Raw genomic sequence first — 25,901 nt, forward strand, 5'->3', positions numbered from 1 at the left:
GGGGCAGCTCATCCCCCCGCAGCTAACGGGGCTGCCTGCGGCACCTGCCGTTATCCTGCCTGCCCAGGAAAGCTGCCTGCAGCCTGGTTATCTCTCGCAGGGCCTCACCCAGGAGCGGGCTGGCTGGCTCCGACAGCTGCTGCCCTCAGCCCTCTGGCCCCGTGCGGGTCCTGCCCCGCACGGGTCCTGCCCCGCACGGGTCCTGCCCCGCGCTCCCCGGCACAGCCCTCAATGCAGCCCTTCTGTCCCCAAAGTGCCATCCCAGGGACGGGGCCAGCTCGCTTCTGGGGACCGCGGGCTGCGCAAAGCCCTCAGCTCCCTCCCTCTCCTCTCCTGCCCCTGACCAAATCCACCACGAGAGCTAAGAGGACTGGTCACTTGTAGTATATTTATATGTCGATACAAATAAAAACAAAACAAACCCCCAAAAGTAACAACAACAAAAATGTTTCTCTGAAGGAGAGCAAAATAGGAACATTTACAAATACTTCTGGCTCTGGCTTGGATCAAGTTAATGTTAAATACAAAAAAAAAAAAAAAACAAAAAACAAAACCACCAAACAAAAAACAAAACACCCCCCCAAGATTATAAAAAAATAAGAATATACACATTCAAAGAGCTTATTACAGTATAAAGTTACTGCGGCCTAGGCACTGCCAGTCCCAGCTCCCCGGGCAGCGCAGAGGGGCAGGGGCTGGGGCGGTGGCGGGGGCCGGGGTGGCTGTCCCCCCCCGGCAGGCGCCGCTGCCCGGGGCCGGCTTGCTGCCTCCCCAGCGTTCAGGCGTTTTTCACTCAGCGCTTCTCCAGCCCGTGACTCACCGCAGGGCTGGGCCCGCGGGTTCCCACCGCCGGCTTGGGAAAGCCAGGCAACCCGGAGAGCCGGTCAGTCCCCATCCATCCCTATCACCTCGTACCTAGTGACTCCCGCGGCTGTGCCCCGAGGGGCAGGGGACGCCAGCCAGCGCCGCAACCCCCCAGCCAACACGCCTGCCGTGGCCAAAATCCTCCAGATCCTCCTCCCAGGAGCAGAGCTGCCCTCTCCCAGCAGGAGATGAGGATGGGGAAGACGAGACAAGGAAAGGGGGGGGGATGCTGCTGAGCATCCCCCTGCCTCCCGCGGGATGGGCATGGGAACGGGTACGGGGTCCCGGTGCTGCCCGCGAGCAGCAGGGCGGGCAGGAAAGGGGAAAAAAAGAGCCGGGTGGGGAAGACGAGACAGAGCCAGGCCCAAACTCACCGCTCCAGGGATCACAGCGGTGAGACGGCAGGACAGCGGGGACACACCGGTGCTGCTAAAACGGGTACTTGTACACACGTGTCTAGGCAATAGCCGGGGCTGGGCACAGCGAGGATATATTATATACAGACATACATACAGACACACAGACGTAGTGGCAGGTAAGACTGAAGTATGTGCCTCTTCCTAAGCCCCAGGCCAGGGCAGGACTGGAAATACATTTCCTAAGGCTTTGCAAAGCCCCTTCTCTAGATACATTTCAGATGGTCCCAACACAAAAAACAATAATAATAAAAAACCAACAACTCGAAGAGAAGAAAAACCACCTCCCCAAACAGCCAAACCCCCCAGGAGGAATACCGCGGAGAGGAGCGAGAGCCTCTTCCCGCGCCGTCCTCCACGGAGCGGCAGCCACCATTTGGTTTGAGTAAGGCACAGTTCGATAGCAGTGCTAATAGTCGAGGACCGGCGGCTGCCTCCGCACCCCGGCACCCCCGCCCCGATGACGGCTCTGCCGAGTCCCGGCGGGTGCGGAGGCGGCTCTGGCAGCCCTGGGAGGATGGGAAGGGGGTTTCTGTGGGGAGGTGGCGGGTCTCAGTGTCCCGGCGAGCTCTTCTCCTGGCCGGCCTGGCTGTGGTTGGCGAGCAGCAGGCCCTCGCGCTGGGCGTGCTCGAGGATGGCAGTGTAACAGAAGTAATACTGCTCAGGGGTCTGGATGCTGAAGGCGCGCTGGGTCCGCATGCGCAGCACCGTCTGGTAGATGTTCAGCGTGCCCACGTCCTGCAGCTGGGACAGGCAGATGTCCAGTGCGCAGAATGTACCTGGGGACAACGATGGGGACGGTGTCAGCCACCAAAGAGCCACCGCTGTCCCTTGCGAGAACCGGAGCAGGGTGGTGGTGGGCCTCAGCCCCCCACCAACCTCCTGCACGAGACCACGGGCATCGGGAGAAACAGGGCAGAACCTTCTCCCAGGTCCGATGGCTGCAGAAAGTCCTGGGGACATATGTCCCCGGTCAAATGGCTTGCCAACGCGCCGTGGGTCCAGGGGATGGCACTGCCCCGGAGGGAGGCTGGACGTGCCCCCCACCACCAAGACCTCTGCCCCAGCAGCAGGGTTACCCCGTTACCTGTCCTGCCGATGCCGGCACTGCAGTGCACCACGACCGGGGGTCCCCCGGGGTGACCCTTGAAGCGAGGTCCCAGGGCGCTGACCGCCACTCTCTGCTGCTGCTTCACAGCCCCCAAAAAGTCAATGAGAGTGGCCGCGGAGGAGGGGACGCCGTAATCCGGCCAGCTCAGGTACTGGAAGTGGGACACCAGCCGCCGCTCCCTGGTCTGGGGGAAAAGCAGGGGAGTTAGATCCTCTCCCCTCCTCTGCCCCTGGCCACGGCGGACCCCCAGTGCCCCTGTGCCATCCCCCGCCAGGCAGCTGTGGCCACGCACCTCCGAGCTGTGGATCTCCAGGATGGTTTTCTTGTAATGGTTGAGGTTCTCCACGCCCAGGTTGGTGATGGTCAGGGCCCCGAAGCACACCTGGAAATCCTTCTCCAGGGGCCAGTACTGGCCGCACTTTCTCCTCCCTCCCTCCTCCAGCCTGGGAGCAGAAGGACAAGCTGGTGATGTCCTCCTCGCCCTGCTAGGGACATGTCCCGTGCCACCCAGCCTTGGTCCCCTGGGGAACCTGCAGGGACCAAGCGGTCCGTCCCTGATGTGGTGTCCCCACCCTGCAGGGCTCTGGCTGGCACCACAGCTGCAAGGTCACTGCAGAGAGCACAGCGCTGCTCATCCAACAATCTCCAAAGGAAAAGAGGGCTGTGCCCTGCCCAGGGCACTCACCGGGTTGTCATCACGATCACCAGGACGTTTTGCTCCCACACCATGCGCCAGAAGTCACCATAGGTGTTTTCCAGAGGCCCTGCGGGGACAGCCCACACGTCAGCCCAAAACCTGATCAGTTTGGGCAAGCTCCTTCACTCAGCCACCTCTGCCAGCCCCCCTTGCCCTCCCCAGGGGACCACAGCCCCTTCCCGCAGGGACCGGCCCTGGCGTGGATCCACCAGCCCTGCCTGGAGCTGCCACTGATTGCCCCCCCAGCTCCGAATCCCTACAGCTCAGCACCAATCCTCCCTCTCTGCTCCCTGCTGCTTCATCCCCAGGCAGATGGGGCAAAGCCAGGGGCCGGTTTTAGGGGCAGGAGGAGGGGGCTGCCATCACTGCTGCTAGTGGGGGTCTGCTCAGCCCAAGACCCGATTTGTGGGAGGCACCTGAAGGATGATGGACCCACTCACCCTCTTCCAGGAAAAGCTCTGGTCCCTCCTGGCTGGGGACCAGGAGGGGAGTAAATACACCCCAAGAGGAGTAAATACACCCTGAGCAGAGTAAATACACCCTGAGAGGAGGGGGCCTTGCTGGGCAGTGCCCTCCTCCCGAGCTATCCCCCCCTGCAGCCAGTGGCTGATGCTGGGCAGGGAGGTGAAGCTCATGCGTGCATCAGGAGCAAAATAACCCCCTTGGTGGCTCCCACAGGGGCTCGGGGCTGTACCCTGAGTCCCGATGTAAGCGTTCCTCTGCTTGTAGCCATCCATGAAGCTCGCGTTGATGTAGTCGGTCAGCTGGAGGGAGAAAAGCACGCACGGCATCAGCCCTCCGGAGCCCTGTGGCCGGGACGGCTGCAGCAGCTCCAGGCGGGACCCAAGTTTCCGTCCCAGGCTCACCTCCGGGCGGCTGTACGGCTTCGCCAGCTTGACACGGGTTTGGTCCAGGCAGGGCACGTCCCCGTACCGGTTCTTCTCCTGGTTGTAGGGTGCCCTGGGAGGCAGGGGAGAGGGGGAAAGAGAAGCAGGGATGTTTTCCAGGCGGGAAGGGAAAGGCAGCATCCCTCCCTCTGCACAAGCCTCCGGTGCCTGTAGCCTGGGCTCTGCTGCCATCACCTGGCCAAAGCCTCGGGAAGCAGAGTCCCGGCCAGATCCTCATCCCTGCTGTCGTCCCCTGCGCGGCTCCCTCCTGCCCCCGGGGGCTGCGGGAACCGCAAAGGGGGCTCGCAGCATCCCTAGGCTGGGGGTCTCCATTGCTAACCCGAAGCACCGAGTCCCAAAGAGGTGCCCGGGCTGCCACTGAGCAGCAGCAGCGTGGGGAGGGGGGTACCCAGCTTTGTGGGAGCAAGAGAGGGGACCCCCATGCTGGCCCACACTGAGCTCCTTCCCCCTGACTCACAAAGAGCAGACGAAGGTGCCGGCTGGGCTCCTACGCCGAATATCTTCATACTCTTCGTAGATGCCCCGTTTCTGCTTGTGGCTGACGTGATCCAGCAGCTCTTGGAGGGTGACGGACTTCGGCCCGGGGACGTGGACAGAGCCGTTATCTTTGGGGGCCACCAGCGGCACCAGGATGAGCTCATCCAGGGGGTCGGGGTGCCCATTCTGCTGGGGCAGGAACCGGCAGTTCCAGCTCAGAGGGTCCAGTTTGAGGGACCCCCCGAGGTACTCAGGGAGGCACTCGCGGGGCAGGTGCTCCTTCAGCTCTGACATCTTCACCATCTGCACCTGCGGGAGGAAGGAGGGGCAAGGGTGACTTCCAGAAGGATGGAGAGAGTTCACTGGGGACAGGGACACCAACGGTCTGGCATGGTCCCGATGGAGCCCAGAGATTTCCCCCAACAGTATCAGGGTCTTCCCCCTTCCTCCCCTGTCCCAGGAGGGCCCCCAGGGGAACACCGGCAGTGGGGCAGGCCCCGCCACGTACCCAGGGTGGGAGCCCACACCCACACCCAGCTCCAAATCGGCAAGCAGCTCCGAGCTCCTCCCGAAAGCCCAGGGAGACATCGGGCTGGAAACAGGCTCTATCAGCACTGCTAATGCTGAGGATAGTGGTTTAGGTATTTTTGACTTTGATAGATAGGGCCTGAGCGCAGGTATTTAAGTTTCCCTTTTCTCCTGCGTGCTCAGCAGGTTTCCTTTCCTTTTAATCATTTACCATTGCCACCATTGCTGCTGCTGGCAGCCTTACCACAGAAGAAGAAATCACAGGTGATTTCAAAAGGGGTTCAAGATATTTGCTGAAAACACTGAAACAGCCTCTCCCCTACAAAACAGGCTGAGAAAAACCTCTGTTTCCCAGGGATTTGGGCTCAAGCAGCTTCCAGCAGACGGGGCCGAGGGGCACAAGCTGCTTACACCACCCTGTCCCAAAGGGAAAACGGCCTCAGCCCTCCCCACTGAGGGTCCCGTGCCGGTGGGGACCCGCACTCACCCGCTCCCGCAGCTTCTCCTTCAGCAGCAGGCTGATGATGGAGTAGGGCACACGAAACCACATGGGCGCTCCCACGATGAAAACCTTCTTGAGCCGAGCTGGGAAGGCACCCTGCAGGCAAGAGGGGGTCAGATCCACGCCGCCGGGGAGGAACTGGCCCCTCTCCATGCTCTGCCGGGATGGGGACACGTCCCAGCAGAGGTGACAACCAGCAAAGGGACCCCGAGGTGGCAATGCCGCATCCGAAGCGTGCCTCGCACACAGCCCACAGCTGCGCTTATTTTTATCCTCCGATACAGAAACAAATTATTTCCTTGGAATTAGGTAGGCAGAGGGTTTGGCTCCACGGGGAAGAGGTGAAGCCTGGGAGCTGGGATTTGTGCAGAGAACACACCCCGGCCAATATTTACTGTTATTTCTTTTTTCCAGAGAAGGGAGGAGGCACGAAATGCCAGCACGATTAAAAAATAATTTGCATCTGTTTTCCCAAAAGCGCTGCCAGCAGCTGCGAGAGGAATCCGGCACGGGGACAGCTGATCCCCTCCCACCCACGGGACACCGCAGCCCCAGCCGGGTCCGGCCTGGCAGGCTCCCAACGCCTTCCTGAGGTCCTACGGGGCTGGAGCCCGTGCTCCTTGGCCGAGACACGGTCAGCGTGGTCTGGCATGAGAATTTATGCCAAAACCACAGGACTTCACGTACTCGGCGAGCGAGTGGCCTGCGTGACATCCCCGGACACCGGGTCACCCCCGGCCGTTACCTTCAGCAGGTTGAGGATCTTCTTGCTGAGGTCCAGCTCGAAGTTGGTGTACTGCGAGCCCGCCATGTCGTAGATGAACACCAGCCCGTTCCTCTGGGTTTCAAAGCTGAGAGAAGGGAAAGAGCAATGTCAACGCTGCAACATCCAACTGCTTGGCTCCCACATGAGCAGATCTGCCCCATGCTAACCTCATCTTCAGCTTGCTGACCCCAAAAAGTCCCATTCTGTGCTTCCAGAAGGACTCATGGACCCAAAGCTTGCTTCTGCATTTCCCAGCTGCTCCACCACCTCTTCCTACAACCCTTATTTAAGCCTGGCTCATATCTTAAGCCTGTATTAGCTACACCAACCATGATGGGTAAGTTCAGAAATGGAATGAGCCCAGTAGGATGAATGGGATGTCCTGACTTTATATTTTTGGCCAGGCTCACGTTACATCTCGCTGGCGGTGGGGCTGCCTCCTCCCCGGCTGAAGCCTGCAGGAATCAGGGGCTTTGCTAAACTGAAACCTGGACATGGGCAGGGGAAGGCTGCGAAGAGCCTGATTCGGGACTTGGGGGATTTTGTTCTCCTGCTGAATGCCTCCATGGGGATGACTGGCTTAAGCTCAAACCGGAGGAAGACAGGGAATTTCAAGCCACAGGGAGCTGTGACCCCCCTTCTCTCCCCTAACTAGAGACGGGACACCTGGAGGCACGCAGACAGACTCAGCCACAATTTCACCTTCAGGAATTCACATTCACAAGAGAGACGGCACATCTTTTCCCTGTGAAGCCTTTCGGAGGGATTTCACCAAAACCTCAGCAAGAAGCAGCATCTCCCCTCGCCCCTGGGAGGGAAGGGGCTCGCCAGGGACCCGCTGCCATATGACACAGTACCCCAGCTCACCTCTCCACTGCTCGGTCCAGCAGGTAGAACAGCGCCTGGAGCACCACATGCTGTACACTCTTGCTGGGGTGGTGCAGCTTGGCCGTGAAGAGGGCGATGGACGCTCCCGAGGGGTCCCGCACGCTCTGGTGAGGAAACAAGGTCAAGCTCCCACGGCACCCGAGGACACCCGCGTGGGGACGAGCCGCCCGGCTGGGGTAACTTGGGGGGGGACATGACACCCTCACGTACCAGAATGGTGAACTTGCCGCTGAGCAGCTCTGAGCGCAGCGGCTCCTCGTGTGGCTTCAGCTTCACGATGCCCTCCTTCAGCCGCGTCTCCTGCGGGCAGGGAGCCGGCGTGACGGCCAGCACAGGCACCCCAGCCTTCCACCCACCCTCATGCCCCCGTGCGGCACCCAGCCCTCTGAGGGAAGCCCCAGCAGGGAAACCTCTGCTCCACGGTTCCATTTTCCAGCATGGGGAGGAGCACCTTTGCAAAACCAGGACGGGAAGGGTATATATGCATATATATCCTTTATATATGGGGAGATGCTCTGCAGGCATCACACGCCTGCCGGAAGGGCACCCTGCGAGCATGCACGCTGCTCTCAGCGGAGGGGAGGAGACTGGGGTCGGCAAGATCTCCATGGTGACTCGCCTTGGCTGAAAAAGGATTTTCCAGCTGGATAAAACCCACAAGGGAGGGTAGGAAAAGAAAAAAAAAAAGCAAGGGGAGGGTCTTCCTTGGGACCAGAGATCTCTCGCAGAGCAGAAAGCCTTCGGCCGGGGGGGACCCAGCCCCGCTCGCTTACCCGGTAGGAGTGAAAGAGCTCGATGGCCCGCAGGACGTCGAACTTGCGGGCCATGAGGAACTTGACAGCCACGTTCCAGGAGAGCGGGGACACATTGTACTGGCCCGTCCACTTGTTGATCTCCTCCAGGAACTGCTTAGTTGCCTGCGGGAGAGACAAGGTGTGTGCAGTAAGATGGGGTGGGAGGAGGAGGAGCACCCAAGGAGCATCCTCGGTCACTGTGGGAGCTACATAGTCCTCGGTGCACAGGCAGGGGCTGAGCATGGCTCGGCAAAGCCAGCAGCTCCTCAGGGTGAAGCAGGGAGCTCTATGGCAGGTACTGGGAAAGGGGGTAAGGGCAGTGGGGGTGGAGATGGACGCAATACCAGGGCAGGGAGGGAAGCAAGTGGTAGGAGTGCTGGCATTGGAAAAATGGCCTTGGGGCTGGGGGAGACTCATGGAAGGGAGAGGGGGAGCCAAAGGAGGACTTTACAGGCAGACTTTACTCCTGTTCAGACACAGCAGCCTGGGCACAGTGGGAACCCATCAGCTGGCATTGGCCTCCCAGGGCTGCAGCTCCTCCACAGAGCAGCAAACTCGGCTGTGCGAACACAGGTAACAAGCAAGACTGGCATTGAGGGCTTACACTTTGACATGCTACAGGACATGGACCAGCTCACCCAGTAAGGCCAGTTTCACACAGCCAAAGACGACCAGATGAGAAGGGTTCAGTCCAGGGGGGGTCCCGGGATGTTCCCACTGCTCCCCACAGCCCACAGTCCCATAACACGCCATGGACATCTCACACGAGCACACTCCCCTCCCAAAGCACTGGCACCGCATGCACCCGAAACCGCGAGAAACTGAGAAAAAAACTTTTCCAACCTTAGCACTGACAGAGCAGAGTCACAAAACCCAACCCGCAACCTCCCAGCAGGTTTAAAGACCTGAAGGCGAGCAAAATAACCCCCAAACGTATTATTTTTACAAGCTGTGTTTGCAAGATGGGCTTGGGGTTTCTGAACACCCATGCTAATGGAAGCAGCTTTGCTTTCTGCTGCGTATTGACCCCCGGTCCCATACAGGAGCCTCAAGGGAGACGGGGCAGCACGGTCCAGACTTCCACCATGTACCACTCAAAGGATGCAGGCAGGAGGGAGGGAGTCCCTGAAAGACCCCGCTCCCACCTGGGACACCCCAAAATGGAGGAGCTTCCATCCTTGCAAGAGCGGAGGATGACGATGACAGTGCAAGGAGGAGGAGGAGGGACGGCGAGTGCCGAAGGCTGGCTCCCGAGCAGGGAGCAGGCTGGCTCCTGAGCAGGGAGCGCAGGAAGGCAGCGGTGTTGGATGTCACGGCAGAGTAACTGGGAGCTATTCAGCCAGAAAAGCTCGTCAGTGTTAATGACTTCCGACGAGAGGAAGCAAAGGGATGGGGTTTATCGGCGGCGCGAGGCTTGGCGGGGGCAGTGAGCCCCTCTCGTGGGACAAGCCGGAGGAGCCCGGCTCCTCCAAGGAGCCTCTCCACAGCCCGCCTGGCATTGCAGCAGACGTTTTTGGAAGGGGTACCAGCTCGCCCGGCTGCTGGAAGCTGCTAAGGGCCAGCCCAGACCCCCAGCACATCGCAGCCAGAAGCTCCCTCACTCGCTATCGGGGTCCCGCAGAGCAGCCGGGCGAGCACCAGCCGGAAGGGAACTCGCGGAATTGGGCTGGATCTGCCGCCAACAGTGCTGGGAGGAATGTGAAAGAGGATTTCGATAGCCCAGCTCCAAGCCCTTGCAAAAACCGCCTTTAAGCATCGTAAGCCCTCCTGGCATGGCGGTGTGCCACGGTCAACCGGCTGCAACTTGGCAGCCGGATCAGTCCCCCCATCTCTGCAGTTTCTGGGGACAAGGGACCGGAGGGGAGCAGGCAAAGCGGGGAGCAAAGAAGACAGGGTGTTATACACCCCGCTGCCTCGCATTCCCACCTCCCAGCCAGCAGCCGGCGGGAGCTTTTCCCGAGAGCTGTATTTATGGGACGCCTTTATCCCCACGGCTTCATCTCCAACAGCCTCCACTTTGCCAAAACAAAAGCAACCCTTTCATGGCCCACATATCTGACAATTTCTCCTCTATTGAAGAGGGACAGGAAAATAAATGGGGCAATACAGAAACCATCTTCAGCCTTAACACAACACACAGATCCACATGTATGTATACAGAAATATATCCTATCCATAAGCTAAGACGGGGAACATCACCAGCTGTGCCCCCCCTTCGCCAGGGAGTTCCCTGGGGCCTCCGGCTGCCCAAACACTGGGGCCGGGCCGGAGATGCAAACCCAAAATAACGGCAGAGCCGCTCCTTCCCCAGTGTGTGCAGGATGGCACGGGGAAGGGGGCGAGTGCCAGGCACACCCCCACTACCCTCCAACGGAGACCAGAGCCGATACTCCAACTTGAGATGGGAAAGATGCCCCGAGATGATGGGAAGGACGCCCCGAGGGGCACGGTGGCAGCGAGGAGAGGATGCAATGTGTGGTTCAAGTCTCCTTCCTCAGCATCTAACCCATTACACTTCACGCGATCCCATTTCCAGCACCCATCACGAGGGACGCCGGGTTTTTTTGCAAGGGGGAAGACCCATGAGAACAAGCGCTGGCTTTGCAGGGCGGCTCAGCCATGAATTCCAGCTTTCCCTTGCTTTCTTTGGGAGCAAAACAAAATCCCAAACTTACCAGTGCTGACATTCAGCAGCAGACAAGCCAGGAGTGACTGAGCTAAGCATCAATACCAGCTGTAGCTCTGCCCCCCCTTGCACACTCCACTGGGTCTCATCATCATTTCTGGCCCCGATCCTATATGGATTTAGACAGGTGTTGAGCCAAGCACGGGCAGGGATCACTACACGTGCTGAAAACGAAGCCCGTGACCCAGAGCTGCAGCAAGAAGCCCTGTTTCTGCAAGCGACAGGAGCGCTGTGAGCAGAACGGTCCGCGGCCGGGCGTTGGGAACAATGCTGGTCTTTGGAGTGCTGGCGTCATCGAAGTCCCCGCTTCGCTGCGCCAGGGCAGGGTGGTGACAAAGCCACCGCTGCAGGAACACGGGGGCTCTTCAAGCCCTCCTCCCCCGGGCTGCGCAGGCAGCAAATCCACCCTCTTTCTTCAGCCTGGGGCGGGGAAACATGTCCTGTGAAAATTGCAGCTGGGCTGAAAACCCCCGAGGAAAATTGGTTTGGCTCCTCTGGTCCCTCTGGGATAGGCTGGGGAGGGAACTGCGAGATCCTACAGAGCAGGAGATGTCCCAGGGCTGGCAGAGAGAGGAGAGAGGTGAATCCCCCCCCGGCTCGCTGTCGGTAATGGGGAAGAGCAGAGCGAGTGGAGGAAATCCTGACGGTCCCATGAAAAGAGATAAACTTCCACTGCTTTGGCTTCCAAGCCATCGAGGGCAGCCTTCCCCCACCCCAGTCTGATGATCCAAACCTGGAGCCGTTATTGCAAATATCCCTTCATCTTCTCCATCCAATATTCCCGCACAAACCAAACATCTCGGATCTCTCTCCTGGGATGCCGGCTGGGGGAGCCCAGCCACAGCTCTCACTGCAAACCGAGCCTCCCTGCCAGAGCAGGGGCTTCTAAAACCCCATTTTTGCTGGAAGCTTTGCCCCCTTCGTGACGCAGGGGAAACACAAATCACAGGCACCTGCGGGGACACAGGGCACGAACATCCCCCACTCCTTGAGATTTTATTACCCTGGAGACAGCAGTACCGCTCCCAGGAGCGGCGCTGATAAGAGGGAGGTGTGGTGGAGGAGAAAGCCTGGGAGTGCTGCATTTCCCGAGCGCCAGCGCGGGCTGCAGGATGGACTCTTCCAGCTCCAGGCAAGCGCTCCCTGCGGGGCACGGGGGTTTTGGGAACCCGAGGTCTCCGTACCAACCCTCCTAAAACCCTCCTGTAGAAGGGAAGGATGTTTTAAAAAAGAAAACCCAACAACCAAACAGAAAACTGACCATCCGGTCCCTTTTGCCTTCGCGCTGCAGCCCCCGAGGCCAGCAAGGTGGCGGATGCGACGCCGTGCCCTCGGCCAGCCCGAGCAGCGCCGCAGGGCAGAGGGGAGCCCGGCTTCGAGGCAGCCCCCGGCAGCACGCCCGGCGCCCGGGCTCCGCTTCCCCGTGCCCCGGCGGACGCGGCTCAGGGCGCGGATGCGGAGCCGGGCGGGCATCCCCGGGACGAGGACGAAGAGGGGCGAGGCAGAGGTTGCTCTCGCCGCCCGACGCGCCCCGGCTGGGTTATCGGCCCCGCTCCCGAAGCCGAGCAACATCCTCCCGCGGTGACGCAAGGCCGGCGGAGGAAGCCGGGACGTCACGGGAGGCCTGGGCGTGGGAAGCGCGTGCACACGCATCCCCACGCCAGGCTGCCCGCGGGGGGAGGCCCGCGAGCGGAGGCCGCCGGCGCTCGGGGGGACGCGCCGGTCTGGGGGGGCGCGACCCCAGCCCCGCGCAGCCGCACCCCTGCTAGCCCAGGCGCCCGCGGCGCAGGCCCCGCAGAGGCCTCGGGGGCGCGGGCTGGGCGGCCGGCTCCGCGGGCGCGGGGGGCTCCGCGGGCGCGGGGGGCTCCGCGGGCGCGGGGGGCTCCGCGGGTCTGGGGACGGGCGGCTTTGCGGATGGGGCTCTCCTTGGGGAGAACCGCCCCGCCGGGAAAAAACGGCGCTGCAACCGGGGGGAGTCAAAAACCGGGGAGGGGGGCAGCGGAGGGGGTCCTGCCTGGCCCGGCCCAGCCCGGCCCGGGGAGCGGCGCAGCCCGGCCGCGGGGAAGCGGAGCCCGGCGGGGACCTACCTGCTCCTCCTCGGCGCTGAGCTCCGCGGCCATGCTGCGCGGCGCGGCCCCGCTGCCCCCGGCGGGCCGTGCCGAGCCGAGCCGAGCCGAGCCGCGCCGGGCCGGGCCGAGCCGAGCCGGCTAGGCGGCGGGCGCCCCGCCGGAGCCCATCCCCGGGGACTGGCGGCGCTGCGGGCACCGGCCCCTCCCGGCCGCCGCAGGCTCGGCGAGGGCGGCTCCGCCCCGGGGTCCCCGCCGAAAGTGCCGAAAAATGTAAAATAAATGAAAATAATAATAATTATATAGATGCGTATCTGCCGGTCTCTCGCAGCCCCCCGGGAAGTTTCGCTCGCCCCGGGGAAGCGCGGCCGGGCCGGGCCGGGCTGGGCACAGCTCCCCGCCCCGCTCCGCTCCGCTCTGCCCCGGCGGGGGCGGCGGCAGGAAGCGCCCGCAGCCCCCTCCCCTCGGCTGGGCTCGGCCGGCCCCGCCGGCGGCGGGAGGGAGGGAGGCGGGCAGGCGGCCAGGGGGAGGCGGGGGACAGGAAGCCCGCCCCGGCGGGGGGGCCGGCGGCCGCCCGGCAGCTGCCGGGATGGGGACGGGCCCGGCGGAGCCCTGCCGCCGCTTTCCCCTCCGCGCCCCGGGCTGGCCCGCCTCCGCCGGTTCCCCGGCAGCCCCCAGCCTCCGGGGCGGCCTCGGCAGGCGGTAGCACCGCCGCCGCCGAGACGGTGGCAGGCGGCCCGGCCCGACGTCCGCCGCAGCGGGGAGAGGGGCGAGCCGGGGGGCGAGGGAGGGGCAGCGCTGGGGGAGGGCGCCTGAAGACCCCCGGGCTCTGTCTTCCAGCCTGGGGCGCCTTCGCGTCCGGGCTTACAGGGGACCTTGGGGGGAACCCAAAGCCTGTGCTGCGTGGTGGTGCGAGCCCGCTGCCAAGCAAAGCTCCCCGGGGCCCAAAATCGGTCTTTTATTTTTATTTTTTTTTTATTCTGGACGTGTGCCGTACCCAAACTGTGTGAGCCGCGACCCCGGGATGGGAGCAGCCGGCCTGCCCCGAGGATCGGCTCCCCGCTGCCGCAGCACGCAGCCTCGCCTCTCCCGCCGGCCCTTCCCGGCAGCGGCATCCTCCCTTGCCGCGTACTTCGGCCTCTGCCTCGCAGCCTTCCCCGGTGGGCAGGCGGGCGGCTGGGATTTCCAGCCGTTTCTTTGCTCTCCATCCCTCCTCGGCGTTCCCCGGCCGGGCACAGGTGCGGGCGCCCGGGGGGAGAGCCCCGGTGCTCCTCCAGAGGGGCCGCCGGGAGGGAGCAGGGACCCCGGGGAGCAGGGCCCCGTGCCCCGAAGCAGCGGCCCCACCGAAAAGCCAGGCCCTGGGACAGGGGGACATTTTGTTAAGCCGAGGAGGACTGCGTTGGCAACGCGCCCGCAGCCAGAGCCTTTGCACCTAACTCGGAGAAAATGGAAGAAAGGGCAGAGAGAAGCGGCTGAGCCCTGAGCTGGATGCAGGCTCAAGGGCTGTCTGTCTGTCTGTCTGTCTGTCCTCCAGAGTCCTAGGCCACGTCTACAGGTTGAGCTGCCTGCTCAGCTCTCCTGCCCCAGACGAAATTTAAGGCCCCAGGGGGGTGACCCCTCCTCGGCCACTGCCGAAGCTGCTGCCTGTTCCAGTTGGGAGCAGGGCAGGGAACAGCTGGGAGCAGGATCGCACCCAGCAAATAAAATAGTCACAGCAACAAACTGCGTTGGCCCTGGTGACTTCCGTTTAACACCCTCTCTCCAAACACAGCCTTTCATTTCCAACAGGAATTGTAACACAAATATTTATTTCTCCAGCCCAACTCATGCTTTTAAAAGGGAAACTATGCGGCATCATCTGGAGCCGGTGGAAAGCTACAGTTGCTTCCCTCTTGCTCTCCACCATCGATCAGAGCGAGCAGCTGAAGGCAGCCCCTCGTCAGCTGTATTTTCCCTCCCTTCCCTTGGCTGGAGGACCTTGGAAGGCTGCTGTAGGGCAGCAGGGCGGCGGTAACCTGAGCTGCAGCTTTCTCTGCCCTGAGGGATGCACAAATCTTACATCCAGCTGCCCACCTCCGGGTTTAATTGCCTGACGGAAGGAAAACTACGCTGATGGGAGGCTGGATGCGGTCTCCCGGCCGGGGCTCTCCCTGCGGTCCTTTGCCAGCTGGGGAGGCTGAAGCACAGGGGGAACCCACAGCTGGGGCAGCCCAGAGCCTTTGAGGGACGGGGAGGTCAAGGCAGTCCAGGTGTTTGTCCTCTTCCCCCTGGCCACTTGCTTCATATGCTTTAAAAAAAAAAAAAAAAAAAAAAAAGCAGCCATGTGAAAAAGCCTGCAGCACGCTCGGCCCCATCTGAATGTTGTGGAGCTGGGGTGCCGCTTCCTCCCCTCCTGGGGAGGGGGAGCGGAGGCCAGCCCCCTCCCACAGCCAGCTCTGGCCGCGGTTAGGACAGCTCCTGCTGCCCGCTGGTATAATCAATAGCGGCTGCACAGTCAGATGATTGCACGCAGCCCACATGCTTGGCACAGAAACAAGCGTTTTTCTGGGAAAAATGGGGGGTGCGAGGGCAGGATACAAGTGGCCCCGCTATCTGTGGGCAGCCATCCCTGCTCTCAGTATCTCCTCCTGGATACAGGCCCTCCTCCGGGGGTATTTTCATAGACAGCCGGGAGGAGACTCCGCAGTGCCGTGTTTAGCCTGATATTTTATCTCCCCCCTCCACAGCGAGAGCGGTCCAGCTCCGGCCTTTTAATCTCCCTTTGGAAAACAACCTGGGTACGGTGAGTACAATTGTTTCATCCCCGCTAAAACCGGGGAAAGGCAGCAGCCGGTGCTCGCAGAGCGGGCTTGGGCTGGGTAACAGGGGCAGCCGCGGGGAGGGACTGAAGCACCTCAGTATGCGGAGGAGAATCAAACCCCTTCAAGCATTTCCTCTGCTCCAGTTAGCGCTGCAACTGATTTTTCAATCCCTATTTGGGAGGCACAGCACGCATCCACCCTTAGGTAGCAGGAAGACGCTCAAGAATTTGTCTTTCTGAGAAACCTTTTATTTGGCACAATCAATGCTAGCGTTTTTCAGAGTGAAACCATTCCTTCCTCCCCCTACTGAGAAAAGCCTCGAGTACAGGCTTCTGCCGCGCTCATGCCGCACAAAGCTGTGCTCGGAGGCAGGGCCCGCTGTGATGCAAGGAAATTTAGTTTTTCTCAGCAACATGTGGGTGTGGAAAGCCCAGCCTTTGGCTTTACAGCAGCCTGCTGCAAACTTTTTGTTACTAGAAGCGGACTGACCACAAAACTGTCATTGAGAAGGCCTCGGTAAACAGCTGGATCAAAGGCTGAAATGCCCCGATTTCTGGGGCTGGGGCTGCCGTCGGGGCTGGGGTTATGAGCAGCAGCTGCACCTCAGGGGTCTGAGTACTGTTCCTACGCTGGAGCTTTGCCAGAGGCTTTAACAGAAGCAGGGTCAGGAGCTGAACCGGGAACCCTGCAGTGTGGGGACAGACTGTTTCATTTCCCAACGCACGACTGCCTTAGCAAAGAACCGGACAATCCTGTTAAGGCCTCACAGAAGCCCTGACAAAAAGAAAACTCAAAACAAAAAAAAAAATCCAGCGGCACTTGGAGCAAGATATTCCACTTCCGTGCCCTTTAAACAAAACAATCCTATCGTTACCTTTGCCCCCCTCTCAGGGAGCGTGAGTGACAGTGAGAAGCAGGGAACCTTTTGCTTTCTCCTTACCCAACCTGTCTGTCCCAGCAGCCTAATTCTCCATCTGGCTCGCTGCTTCATCCTGGCCCTCCGGAGAGTTTGCTGGCTGAGGGGTAGACAAGTGTTCCAGCTCGTAATGTCCGTTCCTCACAGCCGCTGCACTGCTCGGGTGACCCTTTTCCGCTGCCAGCTTTTTACTCTTCTTGCTCTCAATGATCTGCTGGAGCTGACGCCCAGCATAGTCTGGTTTGGCAGTGAGCGCAGTGGCGGGCACGGCGAGCCCGAGGATTTCGGGTACCATGTAGGGCCGGAGCCAGCCCACCAGCGGGGTGCTGCCCGGGGTGTAGTGGGTTTGCTTGTGATAGAAGAGAAGTCCATCAACCTGTAAAAAGGAGAGAGAGTGAATGAAAGGCCAGGGCTGGAGGCTTTTGCAGGTGGATGACAGAGTGCCAGACAACAGCACTGCTCTCCATTTACAGGCCAAAACTACCAGCTGGATCATTTTTCCTCAAGCAGTGCAATAAATAGCGGAAGGGAAAGAAGAAACCTGCAGAGCTTCTGTCCTGAGAGATCAGTGCAAGCCCAGCAACTGCCAGATGGCTTTAAATCGTCAAAGGCAAACAATTTCAGCCTGATGTCGGCATGGACCAGCACTTTTCCTCTGGTTGCTATGATCCCATTCTGCAGAAAAGCCATCAGGTTTCTGAATAAGGCAGCGCATGGAAAGGCCACTTTACCGGATTAAGGTTATTTTAAATCATACATTTGGAGAGTAATTAGTCAGAGCGCATGACGCCAAGGAGCCCTGATTCGTAACGCTGTTACAGCTCTTTCAGCTGGCTTATGCAAAATAAATTCTTCATGTCTCCCAAGAGAGAACTTCTCCAGCAATCAATGACAGTTAAGGGCACTCAGGACTTTGAAGGTTTAGGCCCTAACTCTTGCGCTCCTATTTCCACACTGTGCAATACTGCAGCTGGCTGACGTTTTCCCCGCTTCCCCACCACACTACGGGATTTTCACCCCCCTCTTCCTGCGCTTCCCAGGGGTGTACTCTGCAAGGGTAGATCCTGCTGTCAGGCTGACCAACGCTGGAGGTGGTGCTCCTCTTCGCTCAGCCTCCCAAGCTCTTAAAAGGCCATTTGCCTACGAGCAAGTGTGGCTGAGTGGGCAGAAGAGATGAGAAAGAGAGCCCACCTCGCCCTGAATTGCTCCGGGGGCCCGCCCTTAGCCTACAGCCCCCAGAATATATAGGGCAGAATGGCACCTATATCAGCAGTGAGCCGAGGCATGGGTGAGCAGATCAAGGCGGTATCTGCTACCATGCTGAACTGCGAGCCAGGCTGAGCAAAGAGCAGCGTACGTCCCTCTCTGCTCCATGGATGCTAACCTCCAGCAGAGAGGGTAGAGCTTCTTGCACTACTCTGTCCATAATTTTCAGTCACTGTTAAAATCTTGCAAAATAATCCCAGAAAAAGGGGGATTCCTGTGCTAGGAAAACATAAAAACAGAACAGTAAACATCATGATGAGCTTGTGTAACCCTCTGGGTATCTAAAGTGCAAAGCTTCTCCCTCCCCCTGCCTCCCGGGAAGACTTGGGAAGAGCCAGATTCTGCGGCACCCCAGCACCACGCCTGCACATCCAGCCCATTCCTGTGGGTGTGCGGCACTTGGTGAGCAACGGGGATTCTCTGGCACCCACAGGAATGCTTTGGTAAAGATCAGAGCCTGGAAAGGCTTCTGCCTTCCAGACCGCTCCAAAGATCTTCCCCGAGCTGGAGAATTCAAAGGAGTTCAGCCTGGTGGAGAGCTAGGTTATGTTCTTCCTTCTCCTGATTTCTCTTAAGTTACTGCAATTCCCATATTCCTTCCAGTTTAATTTGTTGGCCAGGTCCCTACCCTGAGTCACCGCACTGACACCAGCCACATCAGAATAAGGGCTGACACTGTCCCTAAACGACCGAACCTGATGAGAAACTGGCCTGGCAGGATTTCACATTTCACAGCCGTGCTTTTCAGATTTTTGGTGCTTAACAGTATGCCCATTCCTTCACACCGGAGTTTCTCAGAGACTTTGGCTCCCTGTGACTTCGTGGAAGCCTGAATGTTGTTTTACTCACATCTGTGAGCAGGACAGTAGCTCTTAAGACCCACTCCAAAAAACACTTCAAATTCAGTGCCAGTCAGCTGATCCAAAGTCCACTGAATTCAGTGGAAAAAATTTCCGCTGAATATAGCGGATCAGGTCCTAACTCTAGGGTTACAGATTAACTCTGAAGACCCAGATCTGAAAGCACTGACCACATCTGTTGCCACCACATGCACGAGATCCTTGCAAGGATGCTGGCCCAGGCATAAGGAGACCTCTATTATATTGCACTCTCTATAGCAAGGCTGTATTTTGCCTTCTGCAAAGTTTCTTTCTTTATGTGCTGTTGGTGGAAGCTATCTGCGGGGATTTCTTGGGCTCCCTCTTGTGGCACATGACGAAGAGAGCCAGCGTTCCCTTCATTCCTGGAAGCGGCACCGTGGTTTCTATGGGGTTACTTTACTGGCTGCTTTGAGCCAAATTACACCACGTTTCGCTTGTTAGGGTCGCACCCCGATGCATCGCCCAGAGAACCTGGGGGGCAAATCACAGCTGGATTACAAGGGAGAGTCTGATCAACTCCATCTCCCTCCCCTGGCATTTCGCAACAGCCTCCTTCGCAGGCTGAAACGTTTCTGCTCTGACCGCAGTGGGGCAATACTTCTCAGCCTTTTCTCCTGGGAGCAGATGCCTCAGGAAGGAATGAAGCTTTCTTCAGCAAATACGGGAATGACTGTCTCTACAGAGGCACTCAGAGCATTTGTAACTGAGCAAGTCAGCTGCAGGAAACCTGGGATGCCTTCTCAACACGCCCGGATCTGTGTTCAGAGCCGGGCCTGGCACTGACCAGCAAGGGGCTGGGACTTTCCGACTCTCTCTAGCAACTGTCCTGGCTCTGACAAGCAGAAGGCAAAGTCAGCCCTCACAGCCAAATTGGCGTCCCTTAAATTTAAACCTGCACTTACGTTAATCGCCGACTTGGGCTGGGAGAGCACAAGAGGCACAGTCAAATCAACGTGGCTTTTGGCTTAGCAGGACAAGCAACCCCTGTAGAGGCTGTTCCTGATCTAGGGCTGAGACTGGGCACTCCGCAGGAACTGCTGCAGCCACTGGAGGAGCTTCTGGCTCCCAGATGTTTGTCACTGACGCTGTGCTGGAATGCCACCACCTCCTCCATCCGCTTCCACTTCAGTGCCAAGTCAGCCAGGATAGCCACCAAAAGCAGCCCGAGCTGTTTTCACAAGGGCCTCCAACTCGCTGCTTGCAACCAGACAGCTGAACTGGGTGGCACATCGAGTTGCCTGTCCTGCCCTTCTCCCACAGGTCAGCAGAGAGGCCTGAACAGCACCTGCTTCTAAAGCTGCTGAAGCAAATGCAGGTCTCCTGTTCAGCCACTCTTGCTAGGAAGCTACCAATTCTGTACCAAAGCGAAGAGCAGAGCTCGCACTATCCCCTCCACAAGATCCAGCGGCAGCAAGAGGACGGACTCACCTGAACCTCTCCCAGCCATTTCTGCTACAGCCATCTGCCCCCAGCTCCAGTACGTCTCAGGCACCCATCGCTAACACCCAAAGCCCTCAGAAACCATCAGAAGCTTACCACCACCCTTCTCCTTCCTCCCCACAAGACGCAGGGTAGCTGGATGCCTTGCACATAGACAGATGGAAGTAGCTAGACTAAGGAAACACAGAACCTCTGACAGAGGTCAGAGAAAGACACCACTCTGCCCACCTCGCAGACCTCTGGAGAAACACCACCACATAAGGGAGCACACTGCAGAGATCCTCATGCCTGTACCCATGCAGGCCCACCCAGGGCAGCGGGCAGTACCAGCTTTGGACCTAAAAAGGTCAGCTGTCCATCACACTGCCATGTGAACGCGAGCTATGCTGCTTCTGGAGGCAGTCTGGGTGTCCACATCAACCCTCTCTTCCCCAAGGGCTCTTTCAGACAACAGTCAACAGCAGCAAAGGCAGCTCAAACACAGGGAATGCTACGGTTTAACTCTTGCTAATTAGTTTGGTTGGACGCAGCCTGTACCTGGTGACAGGGTAACAGATCAGCCACGTGCATAAAAGGCATCCATCCCCCATACACCGAAACAACAGTGCAGCTCAGCAAGCTTCCCGCAGGCCTCAGAAGAGCACAGTTCCCGAGCGAAGGGGATGCACCTCTCTCCAAGCACTGGCAGATGCGCAGCGGGGCTGTCTCTAAGGCTGAGGTCCAGGCCCCTGCCTGCGTGTTCTCACCTCAAAGGGGAAGTCCATAGCCAGCACCTTACACAGGCTGTCCGAGGAGCAGGGGAAGTTCTGCAGGCCCACAAATTTGTACTGAAAGAGTAAGAGAGGGTTAGAAGAGACAACTGCATGCCCTAAAGCAGAACAAGTCACTGAATCGAGCACTGGTGTGGAGGTAGCCAAGAAGGAAGGATTTCCCCCCCAGGACAAGATCCAGCATGAGAGAGACAGGGTGAGGGACAGGCATCAGACAAAGTAACCAGAGAGGAGATCTCAAGCAGGGACCACCTCATTAAACTGCTGGCCTTCCTGCCACAGGGTATCGGGGGGTCGAAAGCAAAATGGGCTCAAAAGAGGATTAGACCAGCTCCTGAAAGGCAGGTCCCCTGGTGGCCATTGACTCCATGGTCCAGGTACAACCACTGGCTGATGAAGTCAGAGGGAACACGACAGGTATCCCCAATTCCTTACTCTTTCCATAGCAACTGGTCTCGGCGATTACTACGGGTTATTGGGACAGACAGACCTCTGCTGTGATTCAGAACAGCAATTTGTAAGCAAACCCCAGATCTAGAGACAAAACAACAGGACCAAGCTGCCCATCAGTGCTGACCATATGCCACTAAAGTAACTGGAAATGCCTGCATGAAAACCTACCAAAAAAAAAAAAAAAAAAACAAAACTAAACGCCCTAGGCACCAGAGAGGATGGGGTGGGAAAAGTCTTTAGTGATAATCCCCGCCATCTCTCCAGCAATGCTGGATAAAGCACGTACATTGCTGCAACTTTACAAATTTCATTGCAATAACAGAAGATGACCTTTAAAAGAAGACTGGGGGATTGCCACCATGACGTCCAGACAGCGTGAAATCTAGAGTGCCCAGGAAGATCTATTTCAGGTATTTTATTGTCCCAGTTCCAAATGACCCCCTCTTTGGCATTTAACGAGAGATGTGGATGGCGGAGACTCAGCACGCAGCTCCCACATGCTCCCGATACCTTTTTTCAAAGCATCTAAGGCTGCAGGAAGGACTTCTCAGGAGAGCTGACCCTGAGATGCTCTTTTAACCAAAATAGAAAATGATGACCTCTGGGCAGGATGCAAAGCAGACAGACGTCTGCTCCAGGCTGCTGGCTCAGCCAAGCAAATCTTTCCACCCAGGAAACAGAAGCCGAAACCACCCCTCCTTCGTTAGATAGCTGTCTTCTGGATATTCCTGTTGGAGTCAGAACAGGATGTTCATCAAATACGGATACCTTCGCTGCTGGCAGAGGAGCGTTGTCATCCCCATTTATGACCGATCTGCTCAACCCACAGGAGCTGCTCTGCTTAGGCGTGTCTGCACACACACAGGGGCTGCACAGCAATCAGGTCCCGTGTTGCAAACTGTGCTCCATAAGCCAGGCTGCCAAATCTCTTATGTCTGTCCCCAAAAATCACTTTCCAAGATGCTGTGGGTTCTAGGTCTGACCTCCGCATGTAACTCTTCAAAGGAAGACTTTTTATCCTTGCTCAGCAGGGACCCCGGGTGGCAATCTGGCATCTATCTCGGCAACTTCAACGATTAGTTTAAGGGGGAGGGAAGGCTAAAGCTTTACGAGCCTTTCCCCTTGCCTTGTGAGCCCACAAGACTACGCAAGAATAAATCCCATTGTAGTCAGGCTGCTGACCAGTGCTGCCCCTGTAGAAACCACACTGGTTTTCCATTCCATTTCAACGGAAAGCTAAAAACAGCATGGAAGTTAGCTGATACCCCGCAGTCTGATCTCCCTCAGCACTTCGGCTGGGAAAAAATAAAACTCATTTACAATACTCAGTGGTTCTATTTACATCGTGAACACGGCATCCCATTTTGTCAGAAGTATATTTTGAAGTCTGATCGGGGGGGGGGGGGGGGGGGGCGGAGAAAAAAGCTTCCTCTTGTGAAAGAAAGTGCTGAAGCCTGCTGAACAGGAGAGCTTACCCCCCATCCTCCTTCTCCTCCCAGTACAAAAGAACTTACTGGATTAATCCTGCTTTTCTCTGCCAGCCCTTCCTCCTCTTGGATCTTTGAGAAAAGCCAGAAGAATCTGAAGTCGGTCTGTGAAAGGAGGCAGAGACTTAATGACTACCCACCACACATCACCAATCAGCGCCTGCTGAGCGTCTCCATTCTTCGGCACTTGTCCGGGAGATTTACAAACTTAGCTTTGCCTGCAGAACCAGCCAGCACCCCCAACTCTGCTATTTCCCCTGATACCCCCAAAAGTTGTACCCAATTATTCCAGTACCCAGCAGCCCACAAGCTGTGAAGATGCTGGTGCTTAGACAAAATAACCACTGTACTGCATAGTGGGCTATGTCCAGTGCTGGCTGCAAAGCAGCTCACAGAACAGGGAACAAAAGGGAGGGCAGGGCAGAGGGGAGAGATTCAGTACCTGGCAGTCGTAAACAGGGTGTCCTCTCCAGCACATCACATCGAGGATATAGTACGTCTGCTTTGCCTCGTTGTAGATGCAGTCCAAGATGCAGTACACTGCGCACACAAACACAGGGAGCTCCAGACACGCTCGAGAGACTGACCAACCCAACAGGCAATTGCCAGATCAAATGTCTCCTGCATTAAGCCTGCCCCAATGTAAGGCCGAGAGGTGCAGAGGGATCCCCTTCTGCTAACAGAAGCTGCGACCACAGAAAGCCTTTAGCTTGGAGTCCAACAGGGCTACAAAGGCACCAGCCAGAGGAACATCAAGCAAAGGCATGTTTCAGAAAAAGGCATTTATACTCAACAGTATGACCCTCCTCAGGGCAAGCAAAGCAACTGCAAGAGGTATTAAGAAAGATGGCACTGTACGCAGCTCTCTGTCAGAACACAGAGAAGATGTTGAGGCTTAAGAGTTTCAGTTAACCAGGCAGCTAATTAAAACATGTTCTTATTTAGCACAAAAGTATCTGAGACTGTCCATGTCTAGTTATCCCCAGAGACACAGGAATGGGCTTGAAGCTAACATCCCCCTGGCACCAGAAAAGGGCGCAGCTTCAGGATGTGGGGAGCTGGAGGAGCAGCACCGAGCCTGCTGGTGCAGACACTCACAGGGAGAAGCAGGCGGTTCCCCTCTCTCTATCCCAAAAGCCTCCTCACACCGTTACCTTTCTCATTCATTGAATTGTGCCGGTTCCCCCCCGGCAGCAGGGATGGGAACCTGTTGACGCAAAAGCCACTCTTGGTGTAAGCTGCTGTTGTGCCCTGTGAGGAAATGGGAGAGGAAAAAAAAAAAAAAAGTCAAGCAAGACACACGGGCCAGTCTTACGTTGGCTGGGAAACAGGTACAGGTCCCTTACCAAATGGTGAGACGTCACCACTGCTGCCGCTTACCCTGGATGCCACGACTAGCGCCCTTTTCCCAACGGGACACACCACTACAACCCACTCCTGCTCCAGATCCCAGGGGACATCGACCAGCCATTCAGACAGCATCAGCTACGAAGAAATCCCCCCCCCCCCAAAAAAAAAAACAGTTAGCAACAACTCTCCTGAAGTTATGGAAAACTCACAGGAAGAAGGTTTTGACTTGGCTTCTACAGCTACCCAGGGTGCTTCAGAAGCAACTTGCATTGCTCGTCACCCTACCTTACAGCACCAAAGGGGCTCCCTGCCTCTCTCTAACTCAATTGTACGACAGATTCTCCCACAAGTCTTTCTCTTGCTTCCCAGCTGCTGACTAAGCTTCAGACTACAGCCTACGGCTCACGGTCCTCTCCTGGGCACCTCTGTACCTTGGTCCCCACTCCAGCCTTTATTTATTTATAAATACATGGCAGAGCTTACAGATTCCTAAATACTAGGAATGAAGAGCCCAGACAAGTTGACCTCTTCAGAGACTATCTGGCTGTGGTCACTTGAAAGGCTGTATGTCTTTTAGGACCAATATGGCAGCCAAGGCTGATAAAACCCATCAGCTGAGGTTTCCCTTCCTTCCTGGTGTCACAGAGATGGGGAGAGATGGAAGTCTTTAACTGCCTGCTGCACAACGGGATACAAATGCTGCTAGCTGAGCTGAAATCTCCCAAAGCACACTGGCAACCCATCTCTGCCTGTCCTCCATTTCAGCATAGCATATCTCAGGGGTAGAGCCGAGGCACAGTTCCTCACTGAGCACCAAGCCTGGCAGGACACGTTATTCTCAGCCCTGACACAGCCGTTGCCATGGCTGCTCACCATGCCCAGCCTCAACCACCCCACACCCCTCGCCCTGCCCAGCCCCGCGTTCACACCCACACCCCGTTGCGGGGAGGCAGGCGGAGGCAGGCAGCTCCTCACCTGATTGGCATACCGCTTGGGCAGCTTCTTGCCAGCATCCACCTCCATCTCCTCTTCCTCCGCATCTTCCCCCTCCTTCTCCTCGCCCTCGCTCTCCACCCCTGCCCAGTCGTCCTCTGCCAGCCTCCTGGCATGGTTCACGTAGTCCAGCCGCCTCCTGCGGGGGGAGGAAACAGCCCGGCTTGCCCTCTGCGGGATGCGGGCCACCACCCCCCCGCTCCCCACACCCAGGGCCCTGGGCCGCCTCTCCACAGCCCTGGCCGCCCGGCGGGCCCGGCCCGGCCCGGCCTCCCCTCCCCGGGGCCCCAGCGGAACACGCTCGCTCGCTCACTCTCTCTGGAGGCGGAGGAGGCGCTGGCGGCGCTCGGCCTGCCCCGGGCCACCGCGGGCCTTGTAGGCGGCCAGGCGGGGGTGCGGGGCCGCCGGGCTGTTGGGGGCCGCCAGGCCCACGCCGGCCGCCAGCGCCGCGCTCAGCTCCTCCATGGCAACGCCCGCCCCACGGCTGCGCGCCATGACGCACTTCCGCCCGGCGGGAGGGATGGTGCCGCAGAACCCCCCCTCCCCGCCGCAGCGCCCCCTGGCGGCTCGGAGGCCCCGTGCCCTCCCGGCCAGCGGCAGCCCCCCGCCCCCCCCCGTGACTCAGTTTCTCCTCCCGAGCCGGGCGGGAACCGGGAAGCGGGCGGGGGCCCTCGGGGCACGGACGTGGGGGCCGCCCCGGGCAGGGACGCGGGGCCCACCGCGGGCGGGGCTGGAGGGGACATAGAGGGCAGGGGCGGCGGGCACAACGGCGGGCAGGGGCGGCGGGGAGCGGCCCGAGCAGGGCTGGAGGGGACCCCCCGGGGCGGGGACCCCCCGGGCG

General features: G+C 58.7%; 2 protein-coding genes and 1 long non-coding RNA gene across 7 annotated transcripts; 1 reads left to right on the forward strand and 2 right to left on the reverse strand.

Moving 5' to 3' along the window:
• Positions 1 to 368: 368 nt before the first annotated feature.
• Positions 369 to 13,218, reverse strand: PTPN9 (protein tyrosine phosphatase non-receptor type 9). Of its 3 annotated transcripts, none has more exons than XM_087742882.1 (13): positions 12,725 to 13,218; positions 7,931 to 8,074; positions 7,368 to 7,457; positions 7,137 to 7,261; positions 6,249 to 6,354; positions 5,489 to 5,599; positions 4,454 to 4,782; positions 3,955 to 4,048; positions 3,783 to 3,852; positions 3,077 to 3,155; positions 2,684 to 2,834; positions 2,368 to 2,575; positions 369 to 2,059 (listed from the first exon to the last, which is right to left on the reverse strand). In XM_087742882.1, the coding sequence occupies exons 1-13, from the start codon at positions 12,755 to 12,757 to the stop codon at positions 1,833 to 1,835; spliced, it is 1,767 nt and encodes a 588-aa protein (XP_087599008.1). In that variant the 5' UTR covers positions 12,758 to 13,218; the 3' UTR covers positions 369 to 1,832. The 3 variants fall into 3 exon arrangements, with proteins under 3 accessions (XP_087599008.1, XP_087599010.1, XP_087599009.1); XM_087742884.1 differs by lacking the exon at positions 12,725 to 13,218 and adding an exon at positions 11,899 to 12,194; XM_087742883.1 differs by lacking the exon at positions 12,725 to 13,218 and adding an exon at positions 10,627 to 10,653.
• Positions 13,219 to 14,494: 1,276 nt separating this feature from the next.
• SNUPN (snurportin 1) lies at positions 14,495 to 25,695 on the reverse strand. 2 transcript variants are annotated; one of them, XM_087742885.1, is made up of 9 exons: positions 25,374 to 25,695; positions 25,043 to 25,199; positions 24,098 to 24,202; positions 23,872 to 23,968; positions 23,160 to 23,257; positions 22,745 to 22,822; positions 20,754 to 20,834; positions 16,445 to 16,796; positions 14,495 to 14,990 (listed from the first exon to the last, which is right to left on the reverse strand). In XM_087742885.1, the coding sequence occupies exons 1-8, from the start codon at positions 25,553 to 25,555 to the stop codon at positions 16,467 to 16,469; spliced, it is 1,128 nt and encodes a 375-aa protein (XP_087599011.1). In that variant the 5' UTR covers positions 25,556 to 25,695; the 3' UTR covers positions 14,495 to 14,990; positions 16,445 to 16,466. The 2 variants fall into 2 exon arrangements, with proteins under 2 accessions (XP_087599011.1, XP_087599012.1); XM_087742886.1 differs by lacking the exons at positions 14,495 to 14,990; positions 20,754 to 20,834 and having other exon boundaries at positions 15,504 to 16,796.
• On the forward strand, positions 14,998 to 22,554 carry LOC148050244 (uncharacterized). 2 transcript variants are annotated; one of them, XR_015701178.1, is made up of 3 exons: positions 15,014 to 15,485; positions 16,894 to 21,640; positions 21,904 to 22,554. It is a non-coding gene; the product is annotated as an uncharacterized LOC148050244 (long non-coding RNA). The 2 variants fall into 2 exon arrangements; XR_015701177.1 differs by having other exon boundaries at positions 14,998 to 15,485; positions 16,894 to 22,554.
• Positions 25,696 to 25,901: the final 206 nt, after the last annotated feature.

This window comes from Nipponia nippon, unplaced genomic scaffold (genome assembly GCF_047370975.1).
Source record: "Nipponia nippon isolate SJK-2023a ecotype South Korea unplaced genomic scaffold, ASM4737097v1 scaffold_9, whole genome shotgun sequence".
Lineage (NCBI taxonomy): Eukaryota > Metazoa > Chordata > Aves > Pelecaniformes > Threskiornithidae > Nipponia > Nipponia nippon.